A 17,478-nucleotide genomic window follows, 5' to 3' on the forward strand; every position below is an offset into this window, starting at 1 on the left:
GTAACTGTAACTTCAGACACTGTAAGCATTTATACCCTCTCTCAAGCTGGTTTTTGCACCAAAAAGAAAGGAGATTAAAAAAACAACAATAAACCAAAAACCAACAACCAAACTGAATCAAAAACAAGGGACTGACCCACTAAGATGCCTAACACTCCCAGCTCATACTTGTAGAAGTAACTTCATGATTGAGCATGCCACAGGATCAGGCTCTTAACACATAAGGAACCAGAAATACAGCTGATGAAGGTCTGCAGGCTTCACTGCAAATCAGCCATTTATTATACTTAAGTATAATCTGAACTTCCACAACAATTTCCATTTGTACTCAATTTTGGAGGTTTTTTGCATGTCCTCAACACTCTTACTTAACATATGTTGAGAACCTATGTTGGGAGCCGAGGACAAAACTATCACAGTTTCAAATACCTAGTACCTGCTGTAAATCAATTTCCATGGCCTGAATAAACAGTATATACCAGAAAAAGAAATCATGGTTTTCTGCAGTACAGTGGTAATTTTTTTCACTTAAAACTAAAGTCATCCTAAATCAGTGCTTTACACGTAATGTTATTGCAAGAAAAAAACCCAAAACTTTAGGGTACAGAACAGCAAAATTAGAGCCTCATGGCAAGGATTAGATGGCATTGTTTCAGGTACACCGACAGAACTGTTGCTATCCACAATGGATTCTTACTATTTAATACACATGTATGAGCCAAACAGAATTTTTAACGTGTTGCCTAATTATCACCGTAATTGAATCAGTGAGATTTTCTTGAGTTCAAAAAAGGGTATTACTAAATACAAGAATTTAAGGCATACATAAAACAAGGTTCTTTTCTACAGTAAAATGTATTCATTTTTCATTAGATTGCAACAAATTATATTGACTTAATTAAAGAATCTGTGTGTTGCAGTCCCCCAAAGACTTCTTTCTGTAGAATTAAAAATACATTTGTGTAATTTGTAAAGATGATTAGCATGGGGCCCTCACTCTAATCTATACTGTGGATTAATCTCTTAAATCTGGGCAATCCGTTTTTAGATAAAACGCATGATAAAGTATTTATTTCTCAGAGAAGAGAACTCCTTAAGCAAAATTTGTTTGGAACCAAAGCCTTTTTACACTACCTTTATCATGTATGCTGCTTTGCCTGGCTTTCTAAACCTTTTAACTCATGTCACAATTTAATAATCACTATTTAATAATTATAATTATTCCCCTATTAACTGGATATTTCTTGTTGTTCTTCTAAGGCACCCTGCAGCCCAAGACAAGGAAACCTCTTTGTTTATTAGTTATTTAAGACCAGCAACAATAACTATGCTGGAAAGAAAGGTGCTTTGAGAGGATTACACAAAACTAGTTCTCAACAGCACCAAGCCAAAAGCAGCGAATTACAAACCCAAGTACTTCATTGCATGTAACCAAATTGGCTGGTTGAAATGCTAATTGCCTTTCAGCAAAGCTAAAGGCAGACAAGGGACCCTGAGCTTCAGAGAATGACAAGCATTTTTTACCCCACTTCTGCACCATTGTCTTCCTGAGAATTATTCAAAATCTATTCATAAAGGTAGCCCTTTTCCTAACCTTTAAAAATGTGGGAAATTTCTAAAGCTCTTACCAGTACCTCAGATCTGTTGGCCTGCCAAACCCGTAACAGATGGTTGAATTAAGGCCATGTTAAATCCTTAATGAAGCAAAGCTTGAAACAATTCAAAGCAGTAACATATTGGACCAGTCCAGGATAAGTGACTGAGAAGTTTCTTTTGCCATCAGAAAATGAGAATTGTAACTGTATTCAAATTAATGAGTCTATACAAGATACAAGATTAGATAAACAAAAGTATCTCAGTATAGAAAAATATACATTGCTATTACATTCTACAGGAAATTCTGTCCTGATAAAAAAATCCACAAACATAAAAGCTGTGATAAACATGCAAAGCATCTTCTCTGTTGTTTAATTTTCCCAGATAAATTTAGCCTGTCAAATAGGCCTGTTTGAATAAGTACAGGCATACTTATCTTAACTGCAGCATTGGTTTGGATTTACAAATTATTTCAGTACAAGAAACTACAACTTTAGTTTTATAGGAAATAATCATAAGCCAATCTATGAAACATTTTTTTCATATTTGAGGTATATTTCAGAATTCACAGTTTGAAAATTCTTTCTGCAAGCTGCCTCAAGTTCTCATACGCAGAGTAAGCTAAATCTTGGAAGTGTTTATTTACACAAAGTATTTCCCAGTGAGATTATTCACTGAAAAAATAACTTAAGCAAATGAGACTTTGCAGACATTTGTGAAATCATTTGTGACTTGGTATTTTTTTTCTGAATAAAATATGTAACAGTGGGTCCACCTGGAGTAAGACAAATGGCCTGTACTATTGTTTCCTCCTGTCAAACTTTTTTTTTCCTTAAGAAATATTAATGTAGCTCCTATTAGATAGACATAATTCTTGAATTTGTGGAACTATGACAAATGCCTACAACTGACAGCAGTGGCTTTGTAAGATTCAATTTGATGATGGAGATATTATATAGCATCTGACTCTTAATGCACATTGAGAGAAGCTTTAAACAGTATGTATGCTTATTTGTAGAAAGGAAAAGAATTGTTATATTCACCTCTATATACAAAAATTATTATACCTTAATTGGCCAGTCTTGTAGAGCTGAAATGCAAGCACAATTTCTACAAATGAATACAGCTGATCAAGAGGATTACACATGTAAAAATAGTTATATGTGTGATCATATTTTTAGAAGGTCAAGACCTAATAGTCCATAAGCAAATAATTTCAGCATATTCTTTTTATTTATTCTTGCCTACTACATTTTCATATTTCTTAGTGAACAACTAAACTGACCCGATACCAGCAACACCCTGGAAGAGTTTGGGATTATTCAGAAATAAAATTTAGCTAAATTGCATCAGATATCCTATCTCAAATAATAGCAAGAATCATACATACACTTTACTATTCTGATGCTTCCAAAACCACCTTGGACTAAAACACTTCAGATGTAGCTGAGACAATTTTTAAATCACTCTTTCTTCAAAGTGTGATGCAATGGCATACTTTTCCAATTTTTCAATGAAACATTCTAAAATTAAAGTTCTGTTAAGCTTATAGACCACTTTTAAACTGATAAAAAATCCCCTCACTGTTATCATGACACAGTTCTGAACAACTACGGTAGCTGTGTAACAATATCAAAGGTGATTTGTGGGTCATCAATATTTTTCTCTCAAATTGCTACAAATCATTGGTACACAATGAATGAGATCCTCACAGACCTCTGTAGTGATGCTCTTCTTTAGTGTTATACAACTAAAGGAATATGCTTTCACAGCTTTTCCAACAGTTCAATTTCTGTCATCATATTTACATGCTAATTAAAATATTCATGTAAGCATTTGTAGATTTAGGCACTCTATTTTTTTAAATGCAATTCCAAAGCGAATAAAACCCCCTTGAAGATAATAAGCTTAAATAACAAAATTCCATAGGTAGTAGAGATCTTAATACATGCTATGATTTAGACCCAATTCTGAAAATTTCTTTTAAATAAGGCTCACGAGAGCTTCTCAGGGAAGAATTGCACAGTAGATTTGAATGCATGAGGATAGATCTCATTCACTAGTACCAACAATTTGAAACACGTCCAGCACTATTTTTCAACCTTCAAAATGCTGACAGCACAAATAAACTGCCCAGCACTAGCCTTCACAAAAACAGAGACCATGTTTTCCCATCAATTTTCATGTGTCCAGGACACAGACCACACTTACAAGCTAATAAGCATGTGCTCCCATTATCAGTGTTAATTAATTTGCTCAGATGTAAATTTAGTAAACATCATTGATTTCTTCATATAAAGCTCTTAAAACACAAAAGCGTATTTGAAAACAGCTAAAGTGCAAAAACTGTGCTTTGGAAATCAATAACAACATAAACCCCCGTAACAACAACAGATTAGAAATAGTATATCCTTGAAATGTGGTAGCTCTTATATTATCAAACATTTGGCCATTTCAATTCTAAGCCTATTATACCACAAATTATTTGATTTCCTCAGGAATCTGGTTCTTTTGGGTCTTTCCACATGGAAACACTGAAATCTGTTTAGTAAGAGAAGCTTGTTTTAGGCTTAAGGGACAGATAAACTAAATATATCACATTCTACCTTCAGTTATTAAACTGCCCTCATGGCTGAGTCCCAAAATGCTGAGTACTTAACTGAAAGACCTCTTCTAGAAAATGTGTGTAAAAAACACCAAAAACCAAAGCACTTTTGGCTTCTATATAATGAATAACATTTTTAAAAATCACATGTTATTTCACATCTGCGCTATAAAGCAATTACAGACTCATTAAAAAACAGTGACTGATTTTTGGCAAGCAGTTCCATATACACTTCATCTTAACTTTATCTGGGTCAACAAAAGTGAATTATGCAATGTCTTATATAGAATCAATACATCAAAAGCAAGAAGCAAAAGCAGTATTTCTAAGTGTAATCACTTCCACATCATATTGTAATTACTAATGTTTAAAACTCATTCCTTATTAGATGATTATTTGAAAAATTCATTCTTTCAACTCACTCTCCTTTAAAATACAGTGTACAAGCAGCTCCTCCACTTCTATTTTCACCTAATTACACTGCCAATTAATGTTTTATTCTTTTTTGAGAGTCAAAAATTTTCAGCTTTAGACTGAGCTGCATCCTGATAGCATCCCCTGAGAACAGGATTTTCCATTGGAAAGACTATTGTCTCCACCTGCCCGGCTTTGCAGAGCAGAAAGACGAGCTGCTGGAACAACAGAAACCTTAGCAGACTCTCACCCTCCAGCAGCCCCTCATGGATGAGCGACATACTCAGTTTCTGCTGCTGCTAAACCACGTCCCTGCTGCAACAGGTGCTGCCTGCAGAGCCCTTGGGCTGGACAGGGAACATCTCTGCAGCTGAAACAGGATGCTTCCAAAGCAACTACCGTCTCAGACAGAGGGACAACAAACCTACCTGGACCCTGGGGTATGAACATCCGCGTCTTCTGGACTCTGCCAGCCGCCTGCACACCCTCTGTCACTCACGCATTATGCATTCCCGTCTCCTACTCCTCCCTCCCTCCGTTCTGCGCAGCGTCCATCACTCTCCTCCCTCTCCTGACTGCTGCTGCCTTCCCACTGCTGTGGAGATAAAAAGGGGCGGGATGGTAGAGTACAAAATTTTTTCAAAGCCCAGCAATTACTGCTGCACTGCTGTAGTTAAGACAGAGTCAGCCCCTCCCGCCACCGCCTTGGCAGGTCTTCCACTCAACATATCTTCTGTTTTATTACTGTGCACAGCAAAACTGGCAGGTTTTATTATTGGATGATGACAGATTATGGATTCAAGTTCTCAGTGCCACCCAAACATGCAGCTCATCTTAATTCACAGCTATTCAGTGCTCTGGATGGAGAAACAATTCTCTGTTAGAGAAACAATTTCCAATCCTAGATGAAGCATTCCAGACTCAGCCATTTCTCTAGCTAATATCAAATTCATATTTAATGGTCGCCACAATTCCAAGGAAATCCTAAGCCACAAGAGAGACACAAAGGTGACACTCCGATTTTGTCAGTGTTGGCCCCCAAACTCACAAATTCTCCCATTTAATAGTAAGTAAGTATTAAAATTTCTTCTTATCCAATAAAGGATAGAAGGCAGAAATAGAGCACAGATGTATTCAGGCAAAACCAAGACAGAATCTAGAACACCCTATGCCTTCTGATGTATTTAGCCTGGTCACTACATCAATTTGTATTGAATTATGATGATTTGGGAATAATGTAAATAAATATGAAAAGGCAAAGAAGATGCTAGAGAATGATGAAAGATTAGAAAAATGACTTAGTAAAAGGCACACAGACCTCAAGAAGCATTTTGCTTATAAAGATGATGTTTTAAAGTAGAAGCATTCCAAGTAACAAGCCATCCAGCATAGTGTAAAATCATAGCAGGACAGGATGAACTACCTCTAATAGGTAGTTATTTCCCTCCTCTGACAAAAGAGGAAGTCCAAATAGTTATCTCAGAGTACTACCTAGCTTCGTTGGATAAGAAGAATCTCTCTATTTACTCGGTATATACCTATAGATAAAATTAATGTTGATAAATAAACATTTGCAGTATAATTGATAAAGGCATAGACAATCTAATATGCAGATGGAAAAGTAGACATTAATAATTAGAACAAACTCCCATTCTTAAGGCTGGAGGAATTATTGGGATGATTCACCAAGCATTATAAAAAATCTCCTTTTTTAAGAAAACTCAAGTGTACTTTTTTCTCCTAAAAAACTATGCTGTGCATCTAAAAGGAATTCAGGGTGTTCTGTTTGATAATCTGTTTTATAGGTTTAATCACTTCTTGCACTAGTTCACCTTGGTTTATATCTGAACGTATCTTTTCATCAATATTTTATTATGCATAATCCTCATGTACAAGCACCAGTTTATCTGGGGAAAAAAAAAAAAAAAGGAGCAAGAAGCAGTCCTTCAAAGGCCAATATTATTAGTGCAGAATTTTGCATCAGACAGAACTTAATGTATGAGCATGGGAGATAAGTAGCATGTTTTTCAATACCATACTGTTATTATATTTCAGCCGCAAAATCCAGATCCCATATTGTTTTTCATCTTTTGATCAACTGGCCAAAAGGATACTAGAGGTATAAGATTCTTTTTATCTTTTATTCTATAATGTTGTTTTGGCTTATATAACTTACTTCACGTTTTCCTCTTTTCATCCGGTTTCTGTACAAAGCTCATCTTCCACCAGCTATCAGAGGGGCTGCCTTAATAGTAATTCGTTCTCAATTACATAAGGCCTGAACACATTAAACGTTGTTAATTACTGAGCTAGAACACTAAGGAAGAGTGAGAACTCAGATTTAGGCTTAGTAATTCACATGGTTATTTTCGTGGGCTCTTCCCACAAAACTGCATTCAGATCCAAAATGACTGTACCTTTTGCTATGCTTTCTTACTCAACACGTGGTACACCATGTTTTCTTTCAATCCCTGAGGATTTCCTGATTACTTTTTTTTCATGTTCATCATACCACTCCGGGGATCTGTGCTTCTTTTTGTTTACACTTGCAGATGAGAGAGCTCCCATAAGATTTTATCAGTGATGGTCTTCAAGCAGCTGGAAGACTGCTGGTGATTGACATCAGACACTCCACACACACTTTTAACAACTCAGCATGCAGCCCACACTGCACTCCCAACCCTTACCAATGCCAGAGACAAACAAGCAGGACTGGTATTGGACCTACAGCAGATCTGGCATTGCACAGAACTATGTCTCCAGGTCAGCCTTAGCTTCTCTTTTCAATAAAAGCAGTAAATAAGGTATATTAAGTACACCCCTCAATTCTCTGTTTGTTTGTATATCCTTTGTTTTGAAATCATTAAAACTCTGTATGCAAAAAATGGCTCTGCTGCAAGTAAATCAATACTGAAAGCACCAGAAACAATGGACTCCAGTTTGTTTGTTTGTTTTGAAGCCTCGCCTTTTCCCTTTATTGGCATCATCTGAAAGAAAAGACCACAGAAGAGGGAGTTAGAAGAAGAAACAAATCCCTGAGAAAGAACAGACTACTTAAAGGAACAAGGAAAAAAAACATCTAACAAAGGCTTTCTAGCATGCGTATTTCTTCTTCTTTACATTTTTGTTTCTATTACAGAATATTTTTGTCTTATATCAGTGCTATTTGGTTTTCAGTAAGAGGTGCTGAAATCTTAATCTACAAATACCAGAAACCAAAAATTTTTATTCATAAATGTCGCTAAAATTGACCTTTGTTTTCACCTGCGACATCCAAGCTTCAGGATTCTGGGCTAAGCACTTATTTGGATTCAAGTACCAAACAAAGAGATTCCAAAAATTTTGAAATTTTGGTCCTGCACAGGTATATAGGTCTATCTACCACCTTCTCTGGTGCGTTAGCTGAAGCAGGCTCAACTACTCAGAATGAGGAACAAAAAGCATGTGCATAGCTCTTTCACAGATCAATCCTTAATTATGATACATCAGACAAGTTATTTTTACCTCTTACTTATAAATCAATTTCTCCCATATGATGCAGTTCAAAAACATGTAACATTCACCAGATATAGGCAGATACGGAGGCTGATCTTGCTCATTTGTCACAGAGCAATCAACAAGATATAGATGATTTTCCTGCAAGAAATTAATTTGGTACTGGTAGTCAGCTGTTGGTTGTTTTTTTAAGTGGATTTTTTTTGAATGATGGTCCTGAACATTTTTGCAAGACAGACCATGCTAGAGATGACCACAAGCACTAAAATCCTTCCCTGTGCATGTGCAGCTGTAGCTTGATTTTTGATTCTGTACCAATATTTGTTTGTTTTGCTGACATCTAGGTTGCATTCCCCTTTCTCTTTTATTATTCAGTTTGATTCACACTGGGGACCACATCTAACTGGCAGTATTGAAAGAAACAGCAGCCAGAACTGTAGAATACGACTTTAGTAGCATAGTCTTCAGGGAACTATGCTAAGTCAGACTTCAAAAGAGGGTGGAACTGACCAAGTCTGGTACCAAAGAGGTGTGTTCATCCCACAGCCTGACTAGTCTGTGAGAGCAGGCTTCTAACCTGCTATCTCATAGCAGCTTAGGATCATGGTTGGGTTGTCTCTTCTTCAAAATGTGACGTGAGGTTTCTGATCACTTTCTGGTTGTCCTACCTGCACTCTCTGGAGACTCCTATCCAGCTGCCCCATGCCAGAGAAATGCACAACCACTGCCAAGTGTCACCTGATGCCAGGCACTTGCACTGCCCGCTTTCCTGAACTTTACCACATCCTTTTGTTGTTGAGCTGGGAATACTTTAATATCATGATCTTGATTTTATGGCATAGCTTCCTGATGAATGAACAAACACATGCAGAAAAGAGCAAAAAATAGTCAAATGCAAACAATGCTAATAAACTGAGAAGACTGAATGACAAAATATGAGTATTATGCTTCTGACTGCTTTATACCAGGCTGGTTCATGTGCAGACATATGTAGGTAAAATCATATTCTGATCTTCTGTTTTTCAGAAATGTCCAGGATTTAAGAAACTGAAAAATGAGAACTTCCAAGCACATTGCACTCTTTCTCAATGGGCAAACATTGTTTAAGCTTCCTATGATCAGTTTGGTAAAGTTAAATCTTTTTATGGTACGGCTCCTTACTTGTATATGGATAACACGTGCTGATGTTAACATTCTAAAAGAGTTTTTAACAGAAAAAATTGAGTTATTCCCATTATTAGGAAAAAGCAAATGGCTCCTAGCATCTGCTCATTAAAGGCTGCTATATTTTAATACACATTACAGCAGAAGCACTATTCATATAATCATAACTTTTTGATTCATGAACTTAAACTCTCATTTGACAAGACTTCCACAAAAAGTGATATGGCTTTTTAAAAATATTAATTTAAATACGTTAAAGTGTACTAAAAATGAACAACTAATGAGAAAATAACTGCTTTGTTTTAACTTAGTGCACTGTAGATTTGGGTGATCAAGCTCTATCAGGCCATTTTGAGACAACTTAGGTCATTTTGTGTCACTCTAATGAGTCAAGAAGAGTGCTATCTCTGAAGGGTTGATTTGGTCTTACAAAGTTACATAGCTCATTTCAAACCATAGTGGATGCTCACTGGCTTGTGTGCCACATGGCGAAACAGCAAGACGAGAATTTGTCAAGAACTGTCTGCCTGCTCCTCTTACGCAGTTATTGTTGCTAAATGAAGTTGTAGTCATGTTACTTCAAGTGTGTTCAGCTCTTCATTTGCAGCATGCCACTGACAATGTACATTCTATGCAGCAAATAAGAAATTTTCTCATAAAATATTCATCAAAACATACAACTTCTGAGCATGTCAAGCACTAGACTGTAAATTCAAATAGAATGGTTACCAAAAGCGCATTTTTCTGAAGGTAAGAAATGGTTACCAAAAGCACATTTTTCTGAAGGTAAGACATAATAAAAATATTAAAGCCTCTCCCTAATCTCTTGCATCTACTTTGCACTTAATTTCAAAGTCTTCAAAAACTATTTAAAGATAAAAGCAAGAGAATTCCAGATGCTGCATACAACTTGACTTGCTTTCCCAGTTCACAGCTGGGCATTCTGTTTGCTTCCTTTCAAATGAGGAAAAGAACTACTTGGAAACATAAAAACCCCTATGTTTTTCAACTTAAGAATTGACTCGTCTCTTTTTAAGTGAAACATCAAAATATTTTCTCACTAATTGATTACCTTCACCCCTCAAGATCAAAGACAAATTATTTGATCAAATGTGAAATTAAGTATCTACAACAAATATAAACTTTTAATACAAACTTTAAGACCAGGATTTTTGTCTCAGAAGTAACTATCTTCTATGTTTATGAATTTATTTTCCTGGCTGTGTGGAATCCTGGCATTCATCCTTGTTGTAATATTGTGTCCACAAAGAGGCACTGAAACAATTTAGCATTCTGATGTTGATCTGGTGCTTCTGAGGACCGTCAATCAGGTAGGGGAGAAAACAACTAAAATAGCAGTGTTAATACAGTGGACAACATGCTCATTTTGGAGTTGGTCTCCAAGGGAAAAAATGTAACTATTGTCAATACATCTGCTTTTAGTTTCCTTTACACTTTGTGCTTTGAAAACGTTCAAGATTTCTATTAACGTCATGCTTGATCTGCAACATTTTTAATCTTATTTCTAATTGAATGACTATATGTCATTGTTTTGTATTGTTTTTCTAAAATTTTATGTATTTATAATATCAGTCTTCCCTGTGACACCTGAAATTTGAGTACCTCAAATGCAAGCAGATCGAAAATCAAACCACTTAATTATGTTTATACTCCAAAGCATCCTAAAGCAACTGCATATAAAAGTTCTACACATGATTTTTTATTTGTTATCTAGGTATTGCAAAAGCCCGCATTGATGCAGTCACACCACTTGATATTCCTAGAAAAACATAACACATGTAACAGTACTACGAAATGCGCTTTCACATGGGCTTTCAATTTATGGCATTGCAAATCAAAAGAGAGGTTGTTCAGACAAGAAATAAAAACATTCCATGGAAAAGTGATACACGAAGGAGAAACTACTGAAATGCATATTTAAGGCACAGAATATAAGATAATAAACCCCACATTGTTTAAAATCTGTATAAGATCAACTAACTTGATCTTTTAGAGCTGCTTCCAGTTTATGCTCACCATGTGTGGTGCTACCCTGTGGCTTGTTATTTTACTTCAATGGCAGAGGGAGGAAACCAGCAAAGCTCAGTAACTATACTGCATAGCTCAATGTAACCATGGAAGCATTTGTCCACTTGTCAGAGCCTCTTCAGAACGATTCAGCCATTCATTTCATTGAATCAATATTGAAGCTTTTAAGATTTATTACTTGAGGGAGGAGGAAAACTAATAAAACAAATTCCTTGTTGCTTCCCATTAAATACAACTTGTCACAGTAGGCATATTAATACCTTGTAAACACTTTACTGATGCCATGTGGGCTATGTTATCTGTCCTGATGAAGATTACTAGTAGTGCATTTGCATTCACATACCTAATACTCATTGAAAGACTTAAAGGTTTCTTACATGTTCTGCTGTCCCATATAAAAGCTGAATCAAATAGAAAGACAAAAGTTGGAAGAAAACAAGGGTGGGAGGAATCTATTTTAAAATTCATGACAATGCCCCCTTCAAAGAGTCTGTTTCTACTAGATCATTTTTGTATTTATGTCATAAACTGAACATTTGTAATCATATGTTAAGTGCTTAAAAAAGTTGAATGGGATGATTTATTTTACAAGTATTTTCGTATTTGTTAAAATACACTATACTTATTTAAAAATGACAGAGGCAAAATTGAAACAAACATGTTTTGTATGGAAAACAGCCATTTCTTAAAGCTATATACTGATAAGTACTTGAGATTACAAATAGCTATACATATTTTTGTTGTAATCAATTGTACATTGGAAATTTGAAAGAAAGCATAGTAAGATGTTTACAACTACAATATTATTACTTATTACTAATATCAGGAGCAGAGAGTATCAATTCAGAAGTTTCATTTACACCTAGACGCCCTTATAGGTGAAAACAGAAGGCACATTAAACACAGAGTTCAAATATTTGTCAATATAGCAGGCTGTGGATATCATACCTGCTTCTGTATCAAAGATTTTTGTGACTCTGAATCAGACCCTTTACCACAAGATAGTCTCCCTGGTCTTGCTCCCACTCCCTTCAATTATTCCCTCTTCCTTAGATAAAAAGCTGCTCAGCATACACCACTATTCCAGCCGGAAGAGCTCAAAACAAAGTATGAAAGTAATGCTAGGATATTTCAGAGAACTCTCTTGCTTGCCTGTAGGCCTCTGTTCACATGGTAAGAACAGTAGAGGCATGGAAGAGGCAGCTGCAGAGCTGACAGGATTGCAGAGGTACCCAGGCTAGTATGAGGGCATTTTCCCACTCAGTGGAATGACATCAAAGGACAGTTTGCCAGAGAAAGATTTTCTCAGCTGTAGCTGTAGGTAGCATTGTACCAGTATAGAATACATCTACTGTAGAAACTCATAAGCCAGTGAGCTTATAAATGAGCAAAGTCCGTATCAATTAAGATGTAACCTTTGTCAATGTGGTATACAATATAAGCAGGTCTAAAGGGTCATAATATCAGCAAGCTCAGAAACATACAGGTTTCCAGGCTTTGGCCTTACAGAATGCACAATTATAAAGCAACAAAGCACCTATGGAGCTACTTTAGGATTTTATCTCCATATGTGACTGGATCTTACTGCTTTTACTCACCCACAGTAGAAGATTCTCCTCAAATTGTGGAATTAGCAGCAGTAGTCAGAGCATTTCAATTACTTCAGGAACCTCTCAGTCTAATAACAGATTCAGCCTATGTAGCTAATGTGGTCAAAAGAATAGAAGGATCACTCTTAAAAAATGTTGATAATGATGTTCTGTATCATTATCTTGCATGCATGCAGCAGGTTGTACAAAACAGGAAGAACAAAAACTTTATCTCTCACATCAGAGCACATTCTTCACTTCCAGGATTCTTGGTGGAAGGAAATGCAGAAGCAGATAAATTAACAATGCCCATTGCAAACACCTTGCCAAACATTTTTGAACAGGCAAAACTGAGTCATGCATTTTGTCATCAAAATGCACAAACACTTAAATGAACGTTTCAGATTAGCAAAGATCAGGCAAAAGCAATCATAGGTGCTTGACCTGATTGTCAGCTCGTGCAACCTCCTGTATCTACAGGAGCAGTCAATCCAAGAGGATTGCAAAGTCTCCAATTATGGCAAGCTGATATCACAAAATATTCATCTTTCGGAAAACTAAAAAATATCCACGTATCAGTAGGCCCCTCTCAGGTGCAGTTGTTGCCTCCTTACACACAGGAGAAACAGTGAAACACGCACGTCAGCATTTTCTGCAAGCATTGGCATCCTTAGGTGTGCTTCAAGAAACAAAAACAGACAATGGTCCAGTTTACATAGCAAAAGAGCTACATAAATTCTTAATGAATTTATCACTCCTTCGGTATTCCTCATTCTCCTACAGGGCAAACAATCATTGAAAGAACACACCACACTTTAAAATCCCTTTTGGATAAACAAAAAAGATGGGAGGCAGAGGCTACGCCGCAAATGTGCTTGAATAAAACGCTATACGTTTTAAATTTTTTAAACAGCTCTTTTGCAGAACCAAATCCACCAATAACCAGATATTTTTCCAACACCACACAAGCAAAGTTAAAGGAAAACCCTTTAGTTTTGATCAGAAATCCAGAGACAGGAAAAATTGAAGGCCCATTCCCACTAATAACATGGGGCAAAGGGTACACTTTTGTCTCTACAGGTGCTGGTCTAAAGTGGATTCCTTCAAAAAATGTGAAGCTCTACAAGCCACAGGAATACACAGATGCCCCCGGAAGCAGAGAAGCAAGCACGCAGACGTGAACTGCAGAAAGACCACAGCTGATGATAAACATCTTTTATCCCACATGCAGAAGCTGTGAACTTTGGATTGAGTGCCAGTATAATAGTGTGGGAATTGTTGGTATCGTAAAGCCTTGTTGACAAGTGCATGATGTGGAACGTGTTACGATTCAGAATTACATACAAAGCATGAGGCCATTGAAATTTTAATTATATCAGGTCATGAGGAAGGAAATAGTCCTCGTCTCCACAGTAATTGGAGAGAACTTCAGAGAGAACCCAAAGAGGTCCAAATTTGCAGAATTGAATGCAAAAGAAATAATTTTTGTGCCTTACAATTGGCTTGTCCCAGAACAAGACTGAGAAAAGAAACCAAAGAGAAGTATGAAACTAAATCAGATAGCATACTTGTACCTTATTATTTCATTGTTTGCCTTAAGTATCATGATCCTGCCCATGAGTCAACCAAAAACCAATGTTTGGGTGACCCTAGCCAATGCCTCAGGCTTGGATACCATTTGTTTGACTTCAAGTCCAGAAAAGCCATTCTCAGCCTGCTTGGTCAATTTACCAGTAGATAATTGGCCAGTACCAAAAAATGTCTCCTCAGATCTGTCACGATTCCTCATGAATCCCACAGAGGAATGGGGTGTCGGGACTAAATTTCTCCCTGAGACACCCTATGAACCTCAAGAATTGGAAATCCTTGGCTCAGTAAAAATGGATTTTTGCATAATATTTGATTCTCCTGAGTCAAAACAGAATGAAAACAAAATCACAGATGTCACTCCAAATCATGCATTGTATGAAAATGCGACATCTTGGTGCAATTTCACTTCAGTCTTGCACGCAGCACCCAACCATGTTCCTTTACAATTGCCACAAGGAGACTTTTTCATTGGTGTAAATAGAGTTTGGCCTGCCATTCCATCAAACCCTAAAGGTGGACCATGTAGCATTGGAGGTCTAATTATAATTGTTATCCTTCTTATTTTCCTCTTTGTGCCATGTTTTTTCTCCTTTCTGCAAAGGGCCCTGCAGAGGACCGCAAATGCTGCAGGAATCTTTCTGACCATTCGGTATCAATACAAAAGAGCATTCAACAATTAGAAGAAGGATTCACTAAACTCAAAATTGTAAGACGATCATGGTTGGATGATCTGTTCGATTGGTTGAGCCTTGCTTTTGAAACTGAGCATGTATGTTTTGATTGTCATTATAGTCATCATGGTACTTGTACCTTGTCTACTTCAGTGTATCCGACAATGGTTTAACAAAGCAGTTAAAGCAGCGTTCATGGTTCAAACAGGAGGGGGAGATGTTGGAACCCTGGGTTCAGAGAACTTCAGTCTTTCAGCACTGACAGGTAATGATCCTCAAAAGCACATTGCATTTGACCTGAGGCCTTGGGAAAGGCTTCCCTTTTTATGTGATAGCACTGAGACTGTTGCTGTGTAATTAAAAAGAAACTTGTTATGTCACTGGATGGAATAGGTAGAGATGTAGAAAAATTAGGTTTATGGGATTTAGTAATAAGATGGAGGATCTTGGGTGTGGGTTTGTTCTTCTTTCCTCCCTCTTCTTCACAAATCTGGGTGTTCAGGTATTGTTCTGGTATTGGTTCAAAAAAACCACAATGTGGATCATAAATGAATAGTTACTGGGTTATAAGTAAAAATAAATTACTTGGCATTCCATAATTGGATAGTTTGGTGTTGGAGAATGGTTAGAGGATCAGGGACATGGATTATTGATAAAGGGTACAAATTAATAACAGAACTGTGCAAGCAAAGGCCTGCAAGAGAAAAAGCCTCCATGAGAAAATGCCTGCATGAGAAACAGGCCTGAGAACCAAAAGGGAGTTTTTAGGATGTACAGTGCTGTTCTGATAAAGATGTGCTGACCATGAGAAGGGAGGAAGATCTTTGATCTCTCAAGACAAAACATAAATAACAGAAGCTTGCCAAATGTAGTCTTTTATCTAACCCAATCATGTAGAAATAAGAATGCGCTTTTGTAAGTTTAAACTAATTGAAGAACTGATAAGCTTGTACTTTCACACTATATAAGTGCCTCTGTATTGCTAATAAACGAAGCTTGCTTTATCAATCACATTGATTGTCTGCATGTCTTCCCCCTGCTGAAAGTCAGCAGTTTGGACTTTAAATGGCCTTGGAAGTTAGAACTTGGGGCCATTTTTCATCTTGTCAACTTAGAAGGCACACTCCGCGCAGCTGTATTATAGATAAGATATAATCAACATCGAAGTCCAAAGACAAACTCTGTGTCTCCTGCGTTTCACTCCGAACTCTGCGTAAAAGAACTCACGAAACAGTGATGAGGAAGAGAAAGAAACTAAACAGAGAAAATTAATAATCCAAAAGTGAGTGTTCCCTTGCTTCAGGCTGGATGTACCCTGCAGGCATCCCTGCCACTGCGGGATCCACATGGAAGCTGCCTGCAAGCCTCAAGTTTGCAGCACTGCCCCAGGATCCAGCAGCACTTTATACCCTTTTGTATGCCGATGCATACCAAAGTCAATTGCAATCATCAGATTGCACTCCTCCTGTAAATCCTACTTGGTGTGGCTCTTGGGACAAATCACTGCCCATCAGAGACAACTGCAAGAGGGGAAGATGTGGAGACCCAACTATCTTTTGTCACTGTCACAAAATTTCATTATGTATAAATGAAAATATTTGTATTATGTAATTCAACAAGGGTTAAAAATAGATCTCCTCAACACTCTCTCCCTGTAAATACAAAACTCAGAAGTGGATGTTTGTGATGTCAATATTAGTGGAAAGAGAATGAGAGTACTACAGTAAAAACAAGTCATGTTAACACTACTGAATACCTTCAAAGTTAAAATATAAGTCTTCTTCTGAATCATTTTCATCTGAAGAAATTCAAGCAGACAAGCAGCTTACCGTAAGTGTCTAATGTGATTCTGTGACTGGGAAAGCAAAACCAAACCCATGTCATCTTCAGATACATCAACAGCAGATTAGTGTCAAGTAGTTGAGGTGGTAGAATTACTTTTGTACATGGCACTAATGGGGTGGATATTTCAAATTGCATAAATACTGATGTCTGAATTTTAAAAACAATGCTGAAACCCACAGAAGATCTACATAAAGGAAGTTCTCCAAAACTGAGACCCAGAGAAAGCAGAGAACAGAAGTTAACAAATTCTGAATGCTTAATTAATTAAAAACAAACAAGATAAAGACTTGGGGACAGTGCAAATATTCCCTCAGAATAAAAACAAGATAAATACTGACAGGTTTCCTTACTTTACTCACGGAAAACATATGAAATAGTAACAGTTATGGATGGAATTTATTACAGTCATCCAGCAAAAACTGGAAAGAATCTATGATAATCTTTAAAGCAAACAAACAAA

The 17,478-nt window shown here is 36.8% G+C and overlaps 1 protein-coding gene across 18 annotated transcripts in view; it reads right to left on the bottom strand.

Annotated features, from left to right (window-relative positions):
- Positions 1 to 17,478, bottom strand: part of ADGRV1 (adhesion G protein-coupled receptor V1) — a 332,117-nt gene that overhangs the window by 308,941 nt on the left and 5,698 nt on the right. For 17 of the 18 annotated variants that reach the window (XR_005603898.1, XR_002273300.2, XR_002273301.2 and 14 more), the window contains one exon: positions 5,044 to 5,210. Coding sequence is in view for 14 of the 18 variants with exons in the window: in XM_020584155.2 (XP_020439744.2) it covers positions 5,044 to 5,065 (22 nt within the window). In the remaining 4 variants the exon portion in view is untranslated. Of the gene's footprint in view, positions 1 to 5,043; positions 5,279 to 17,478 lie in introns of those variants that run through there. The other variant, XM_020584153.2, reaches the window with a different exon arrangement.

The sequence above is a fragment of the Corvus cornix genome, chromosome Z, assembly GCF_000738735.6.
Source record: "Corvus cornix cornix isolate S_Up_H32 chromosome Z, ASM73873v5, whole genome shotgun sequence".
NCBI classification, from domain to species: domain Eukaryota; kingdom Metazoa; phylum Chordata; class Aves; order Passeriformes; family Corvidae; genus Corvus; species Corvus cornix.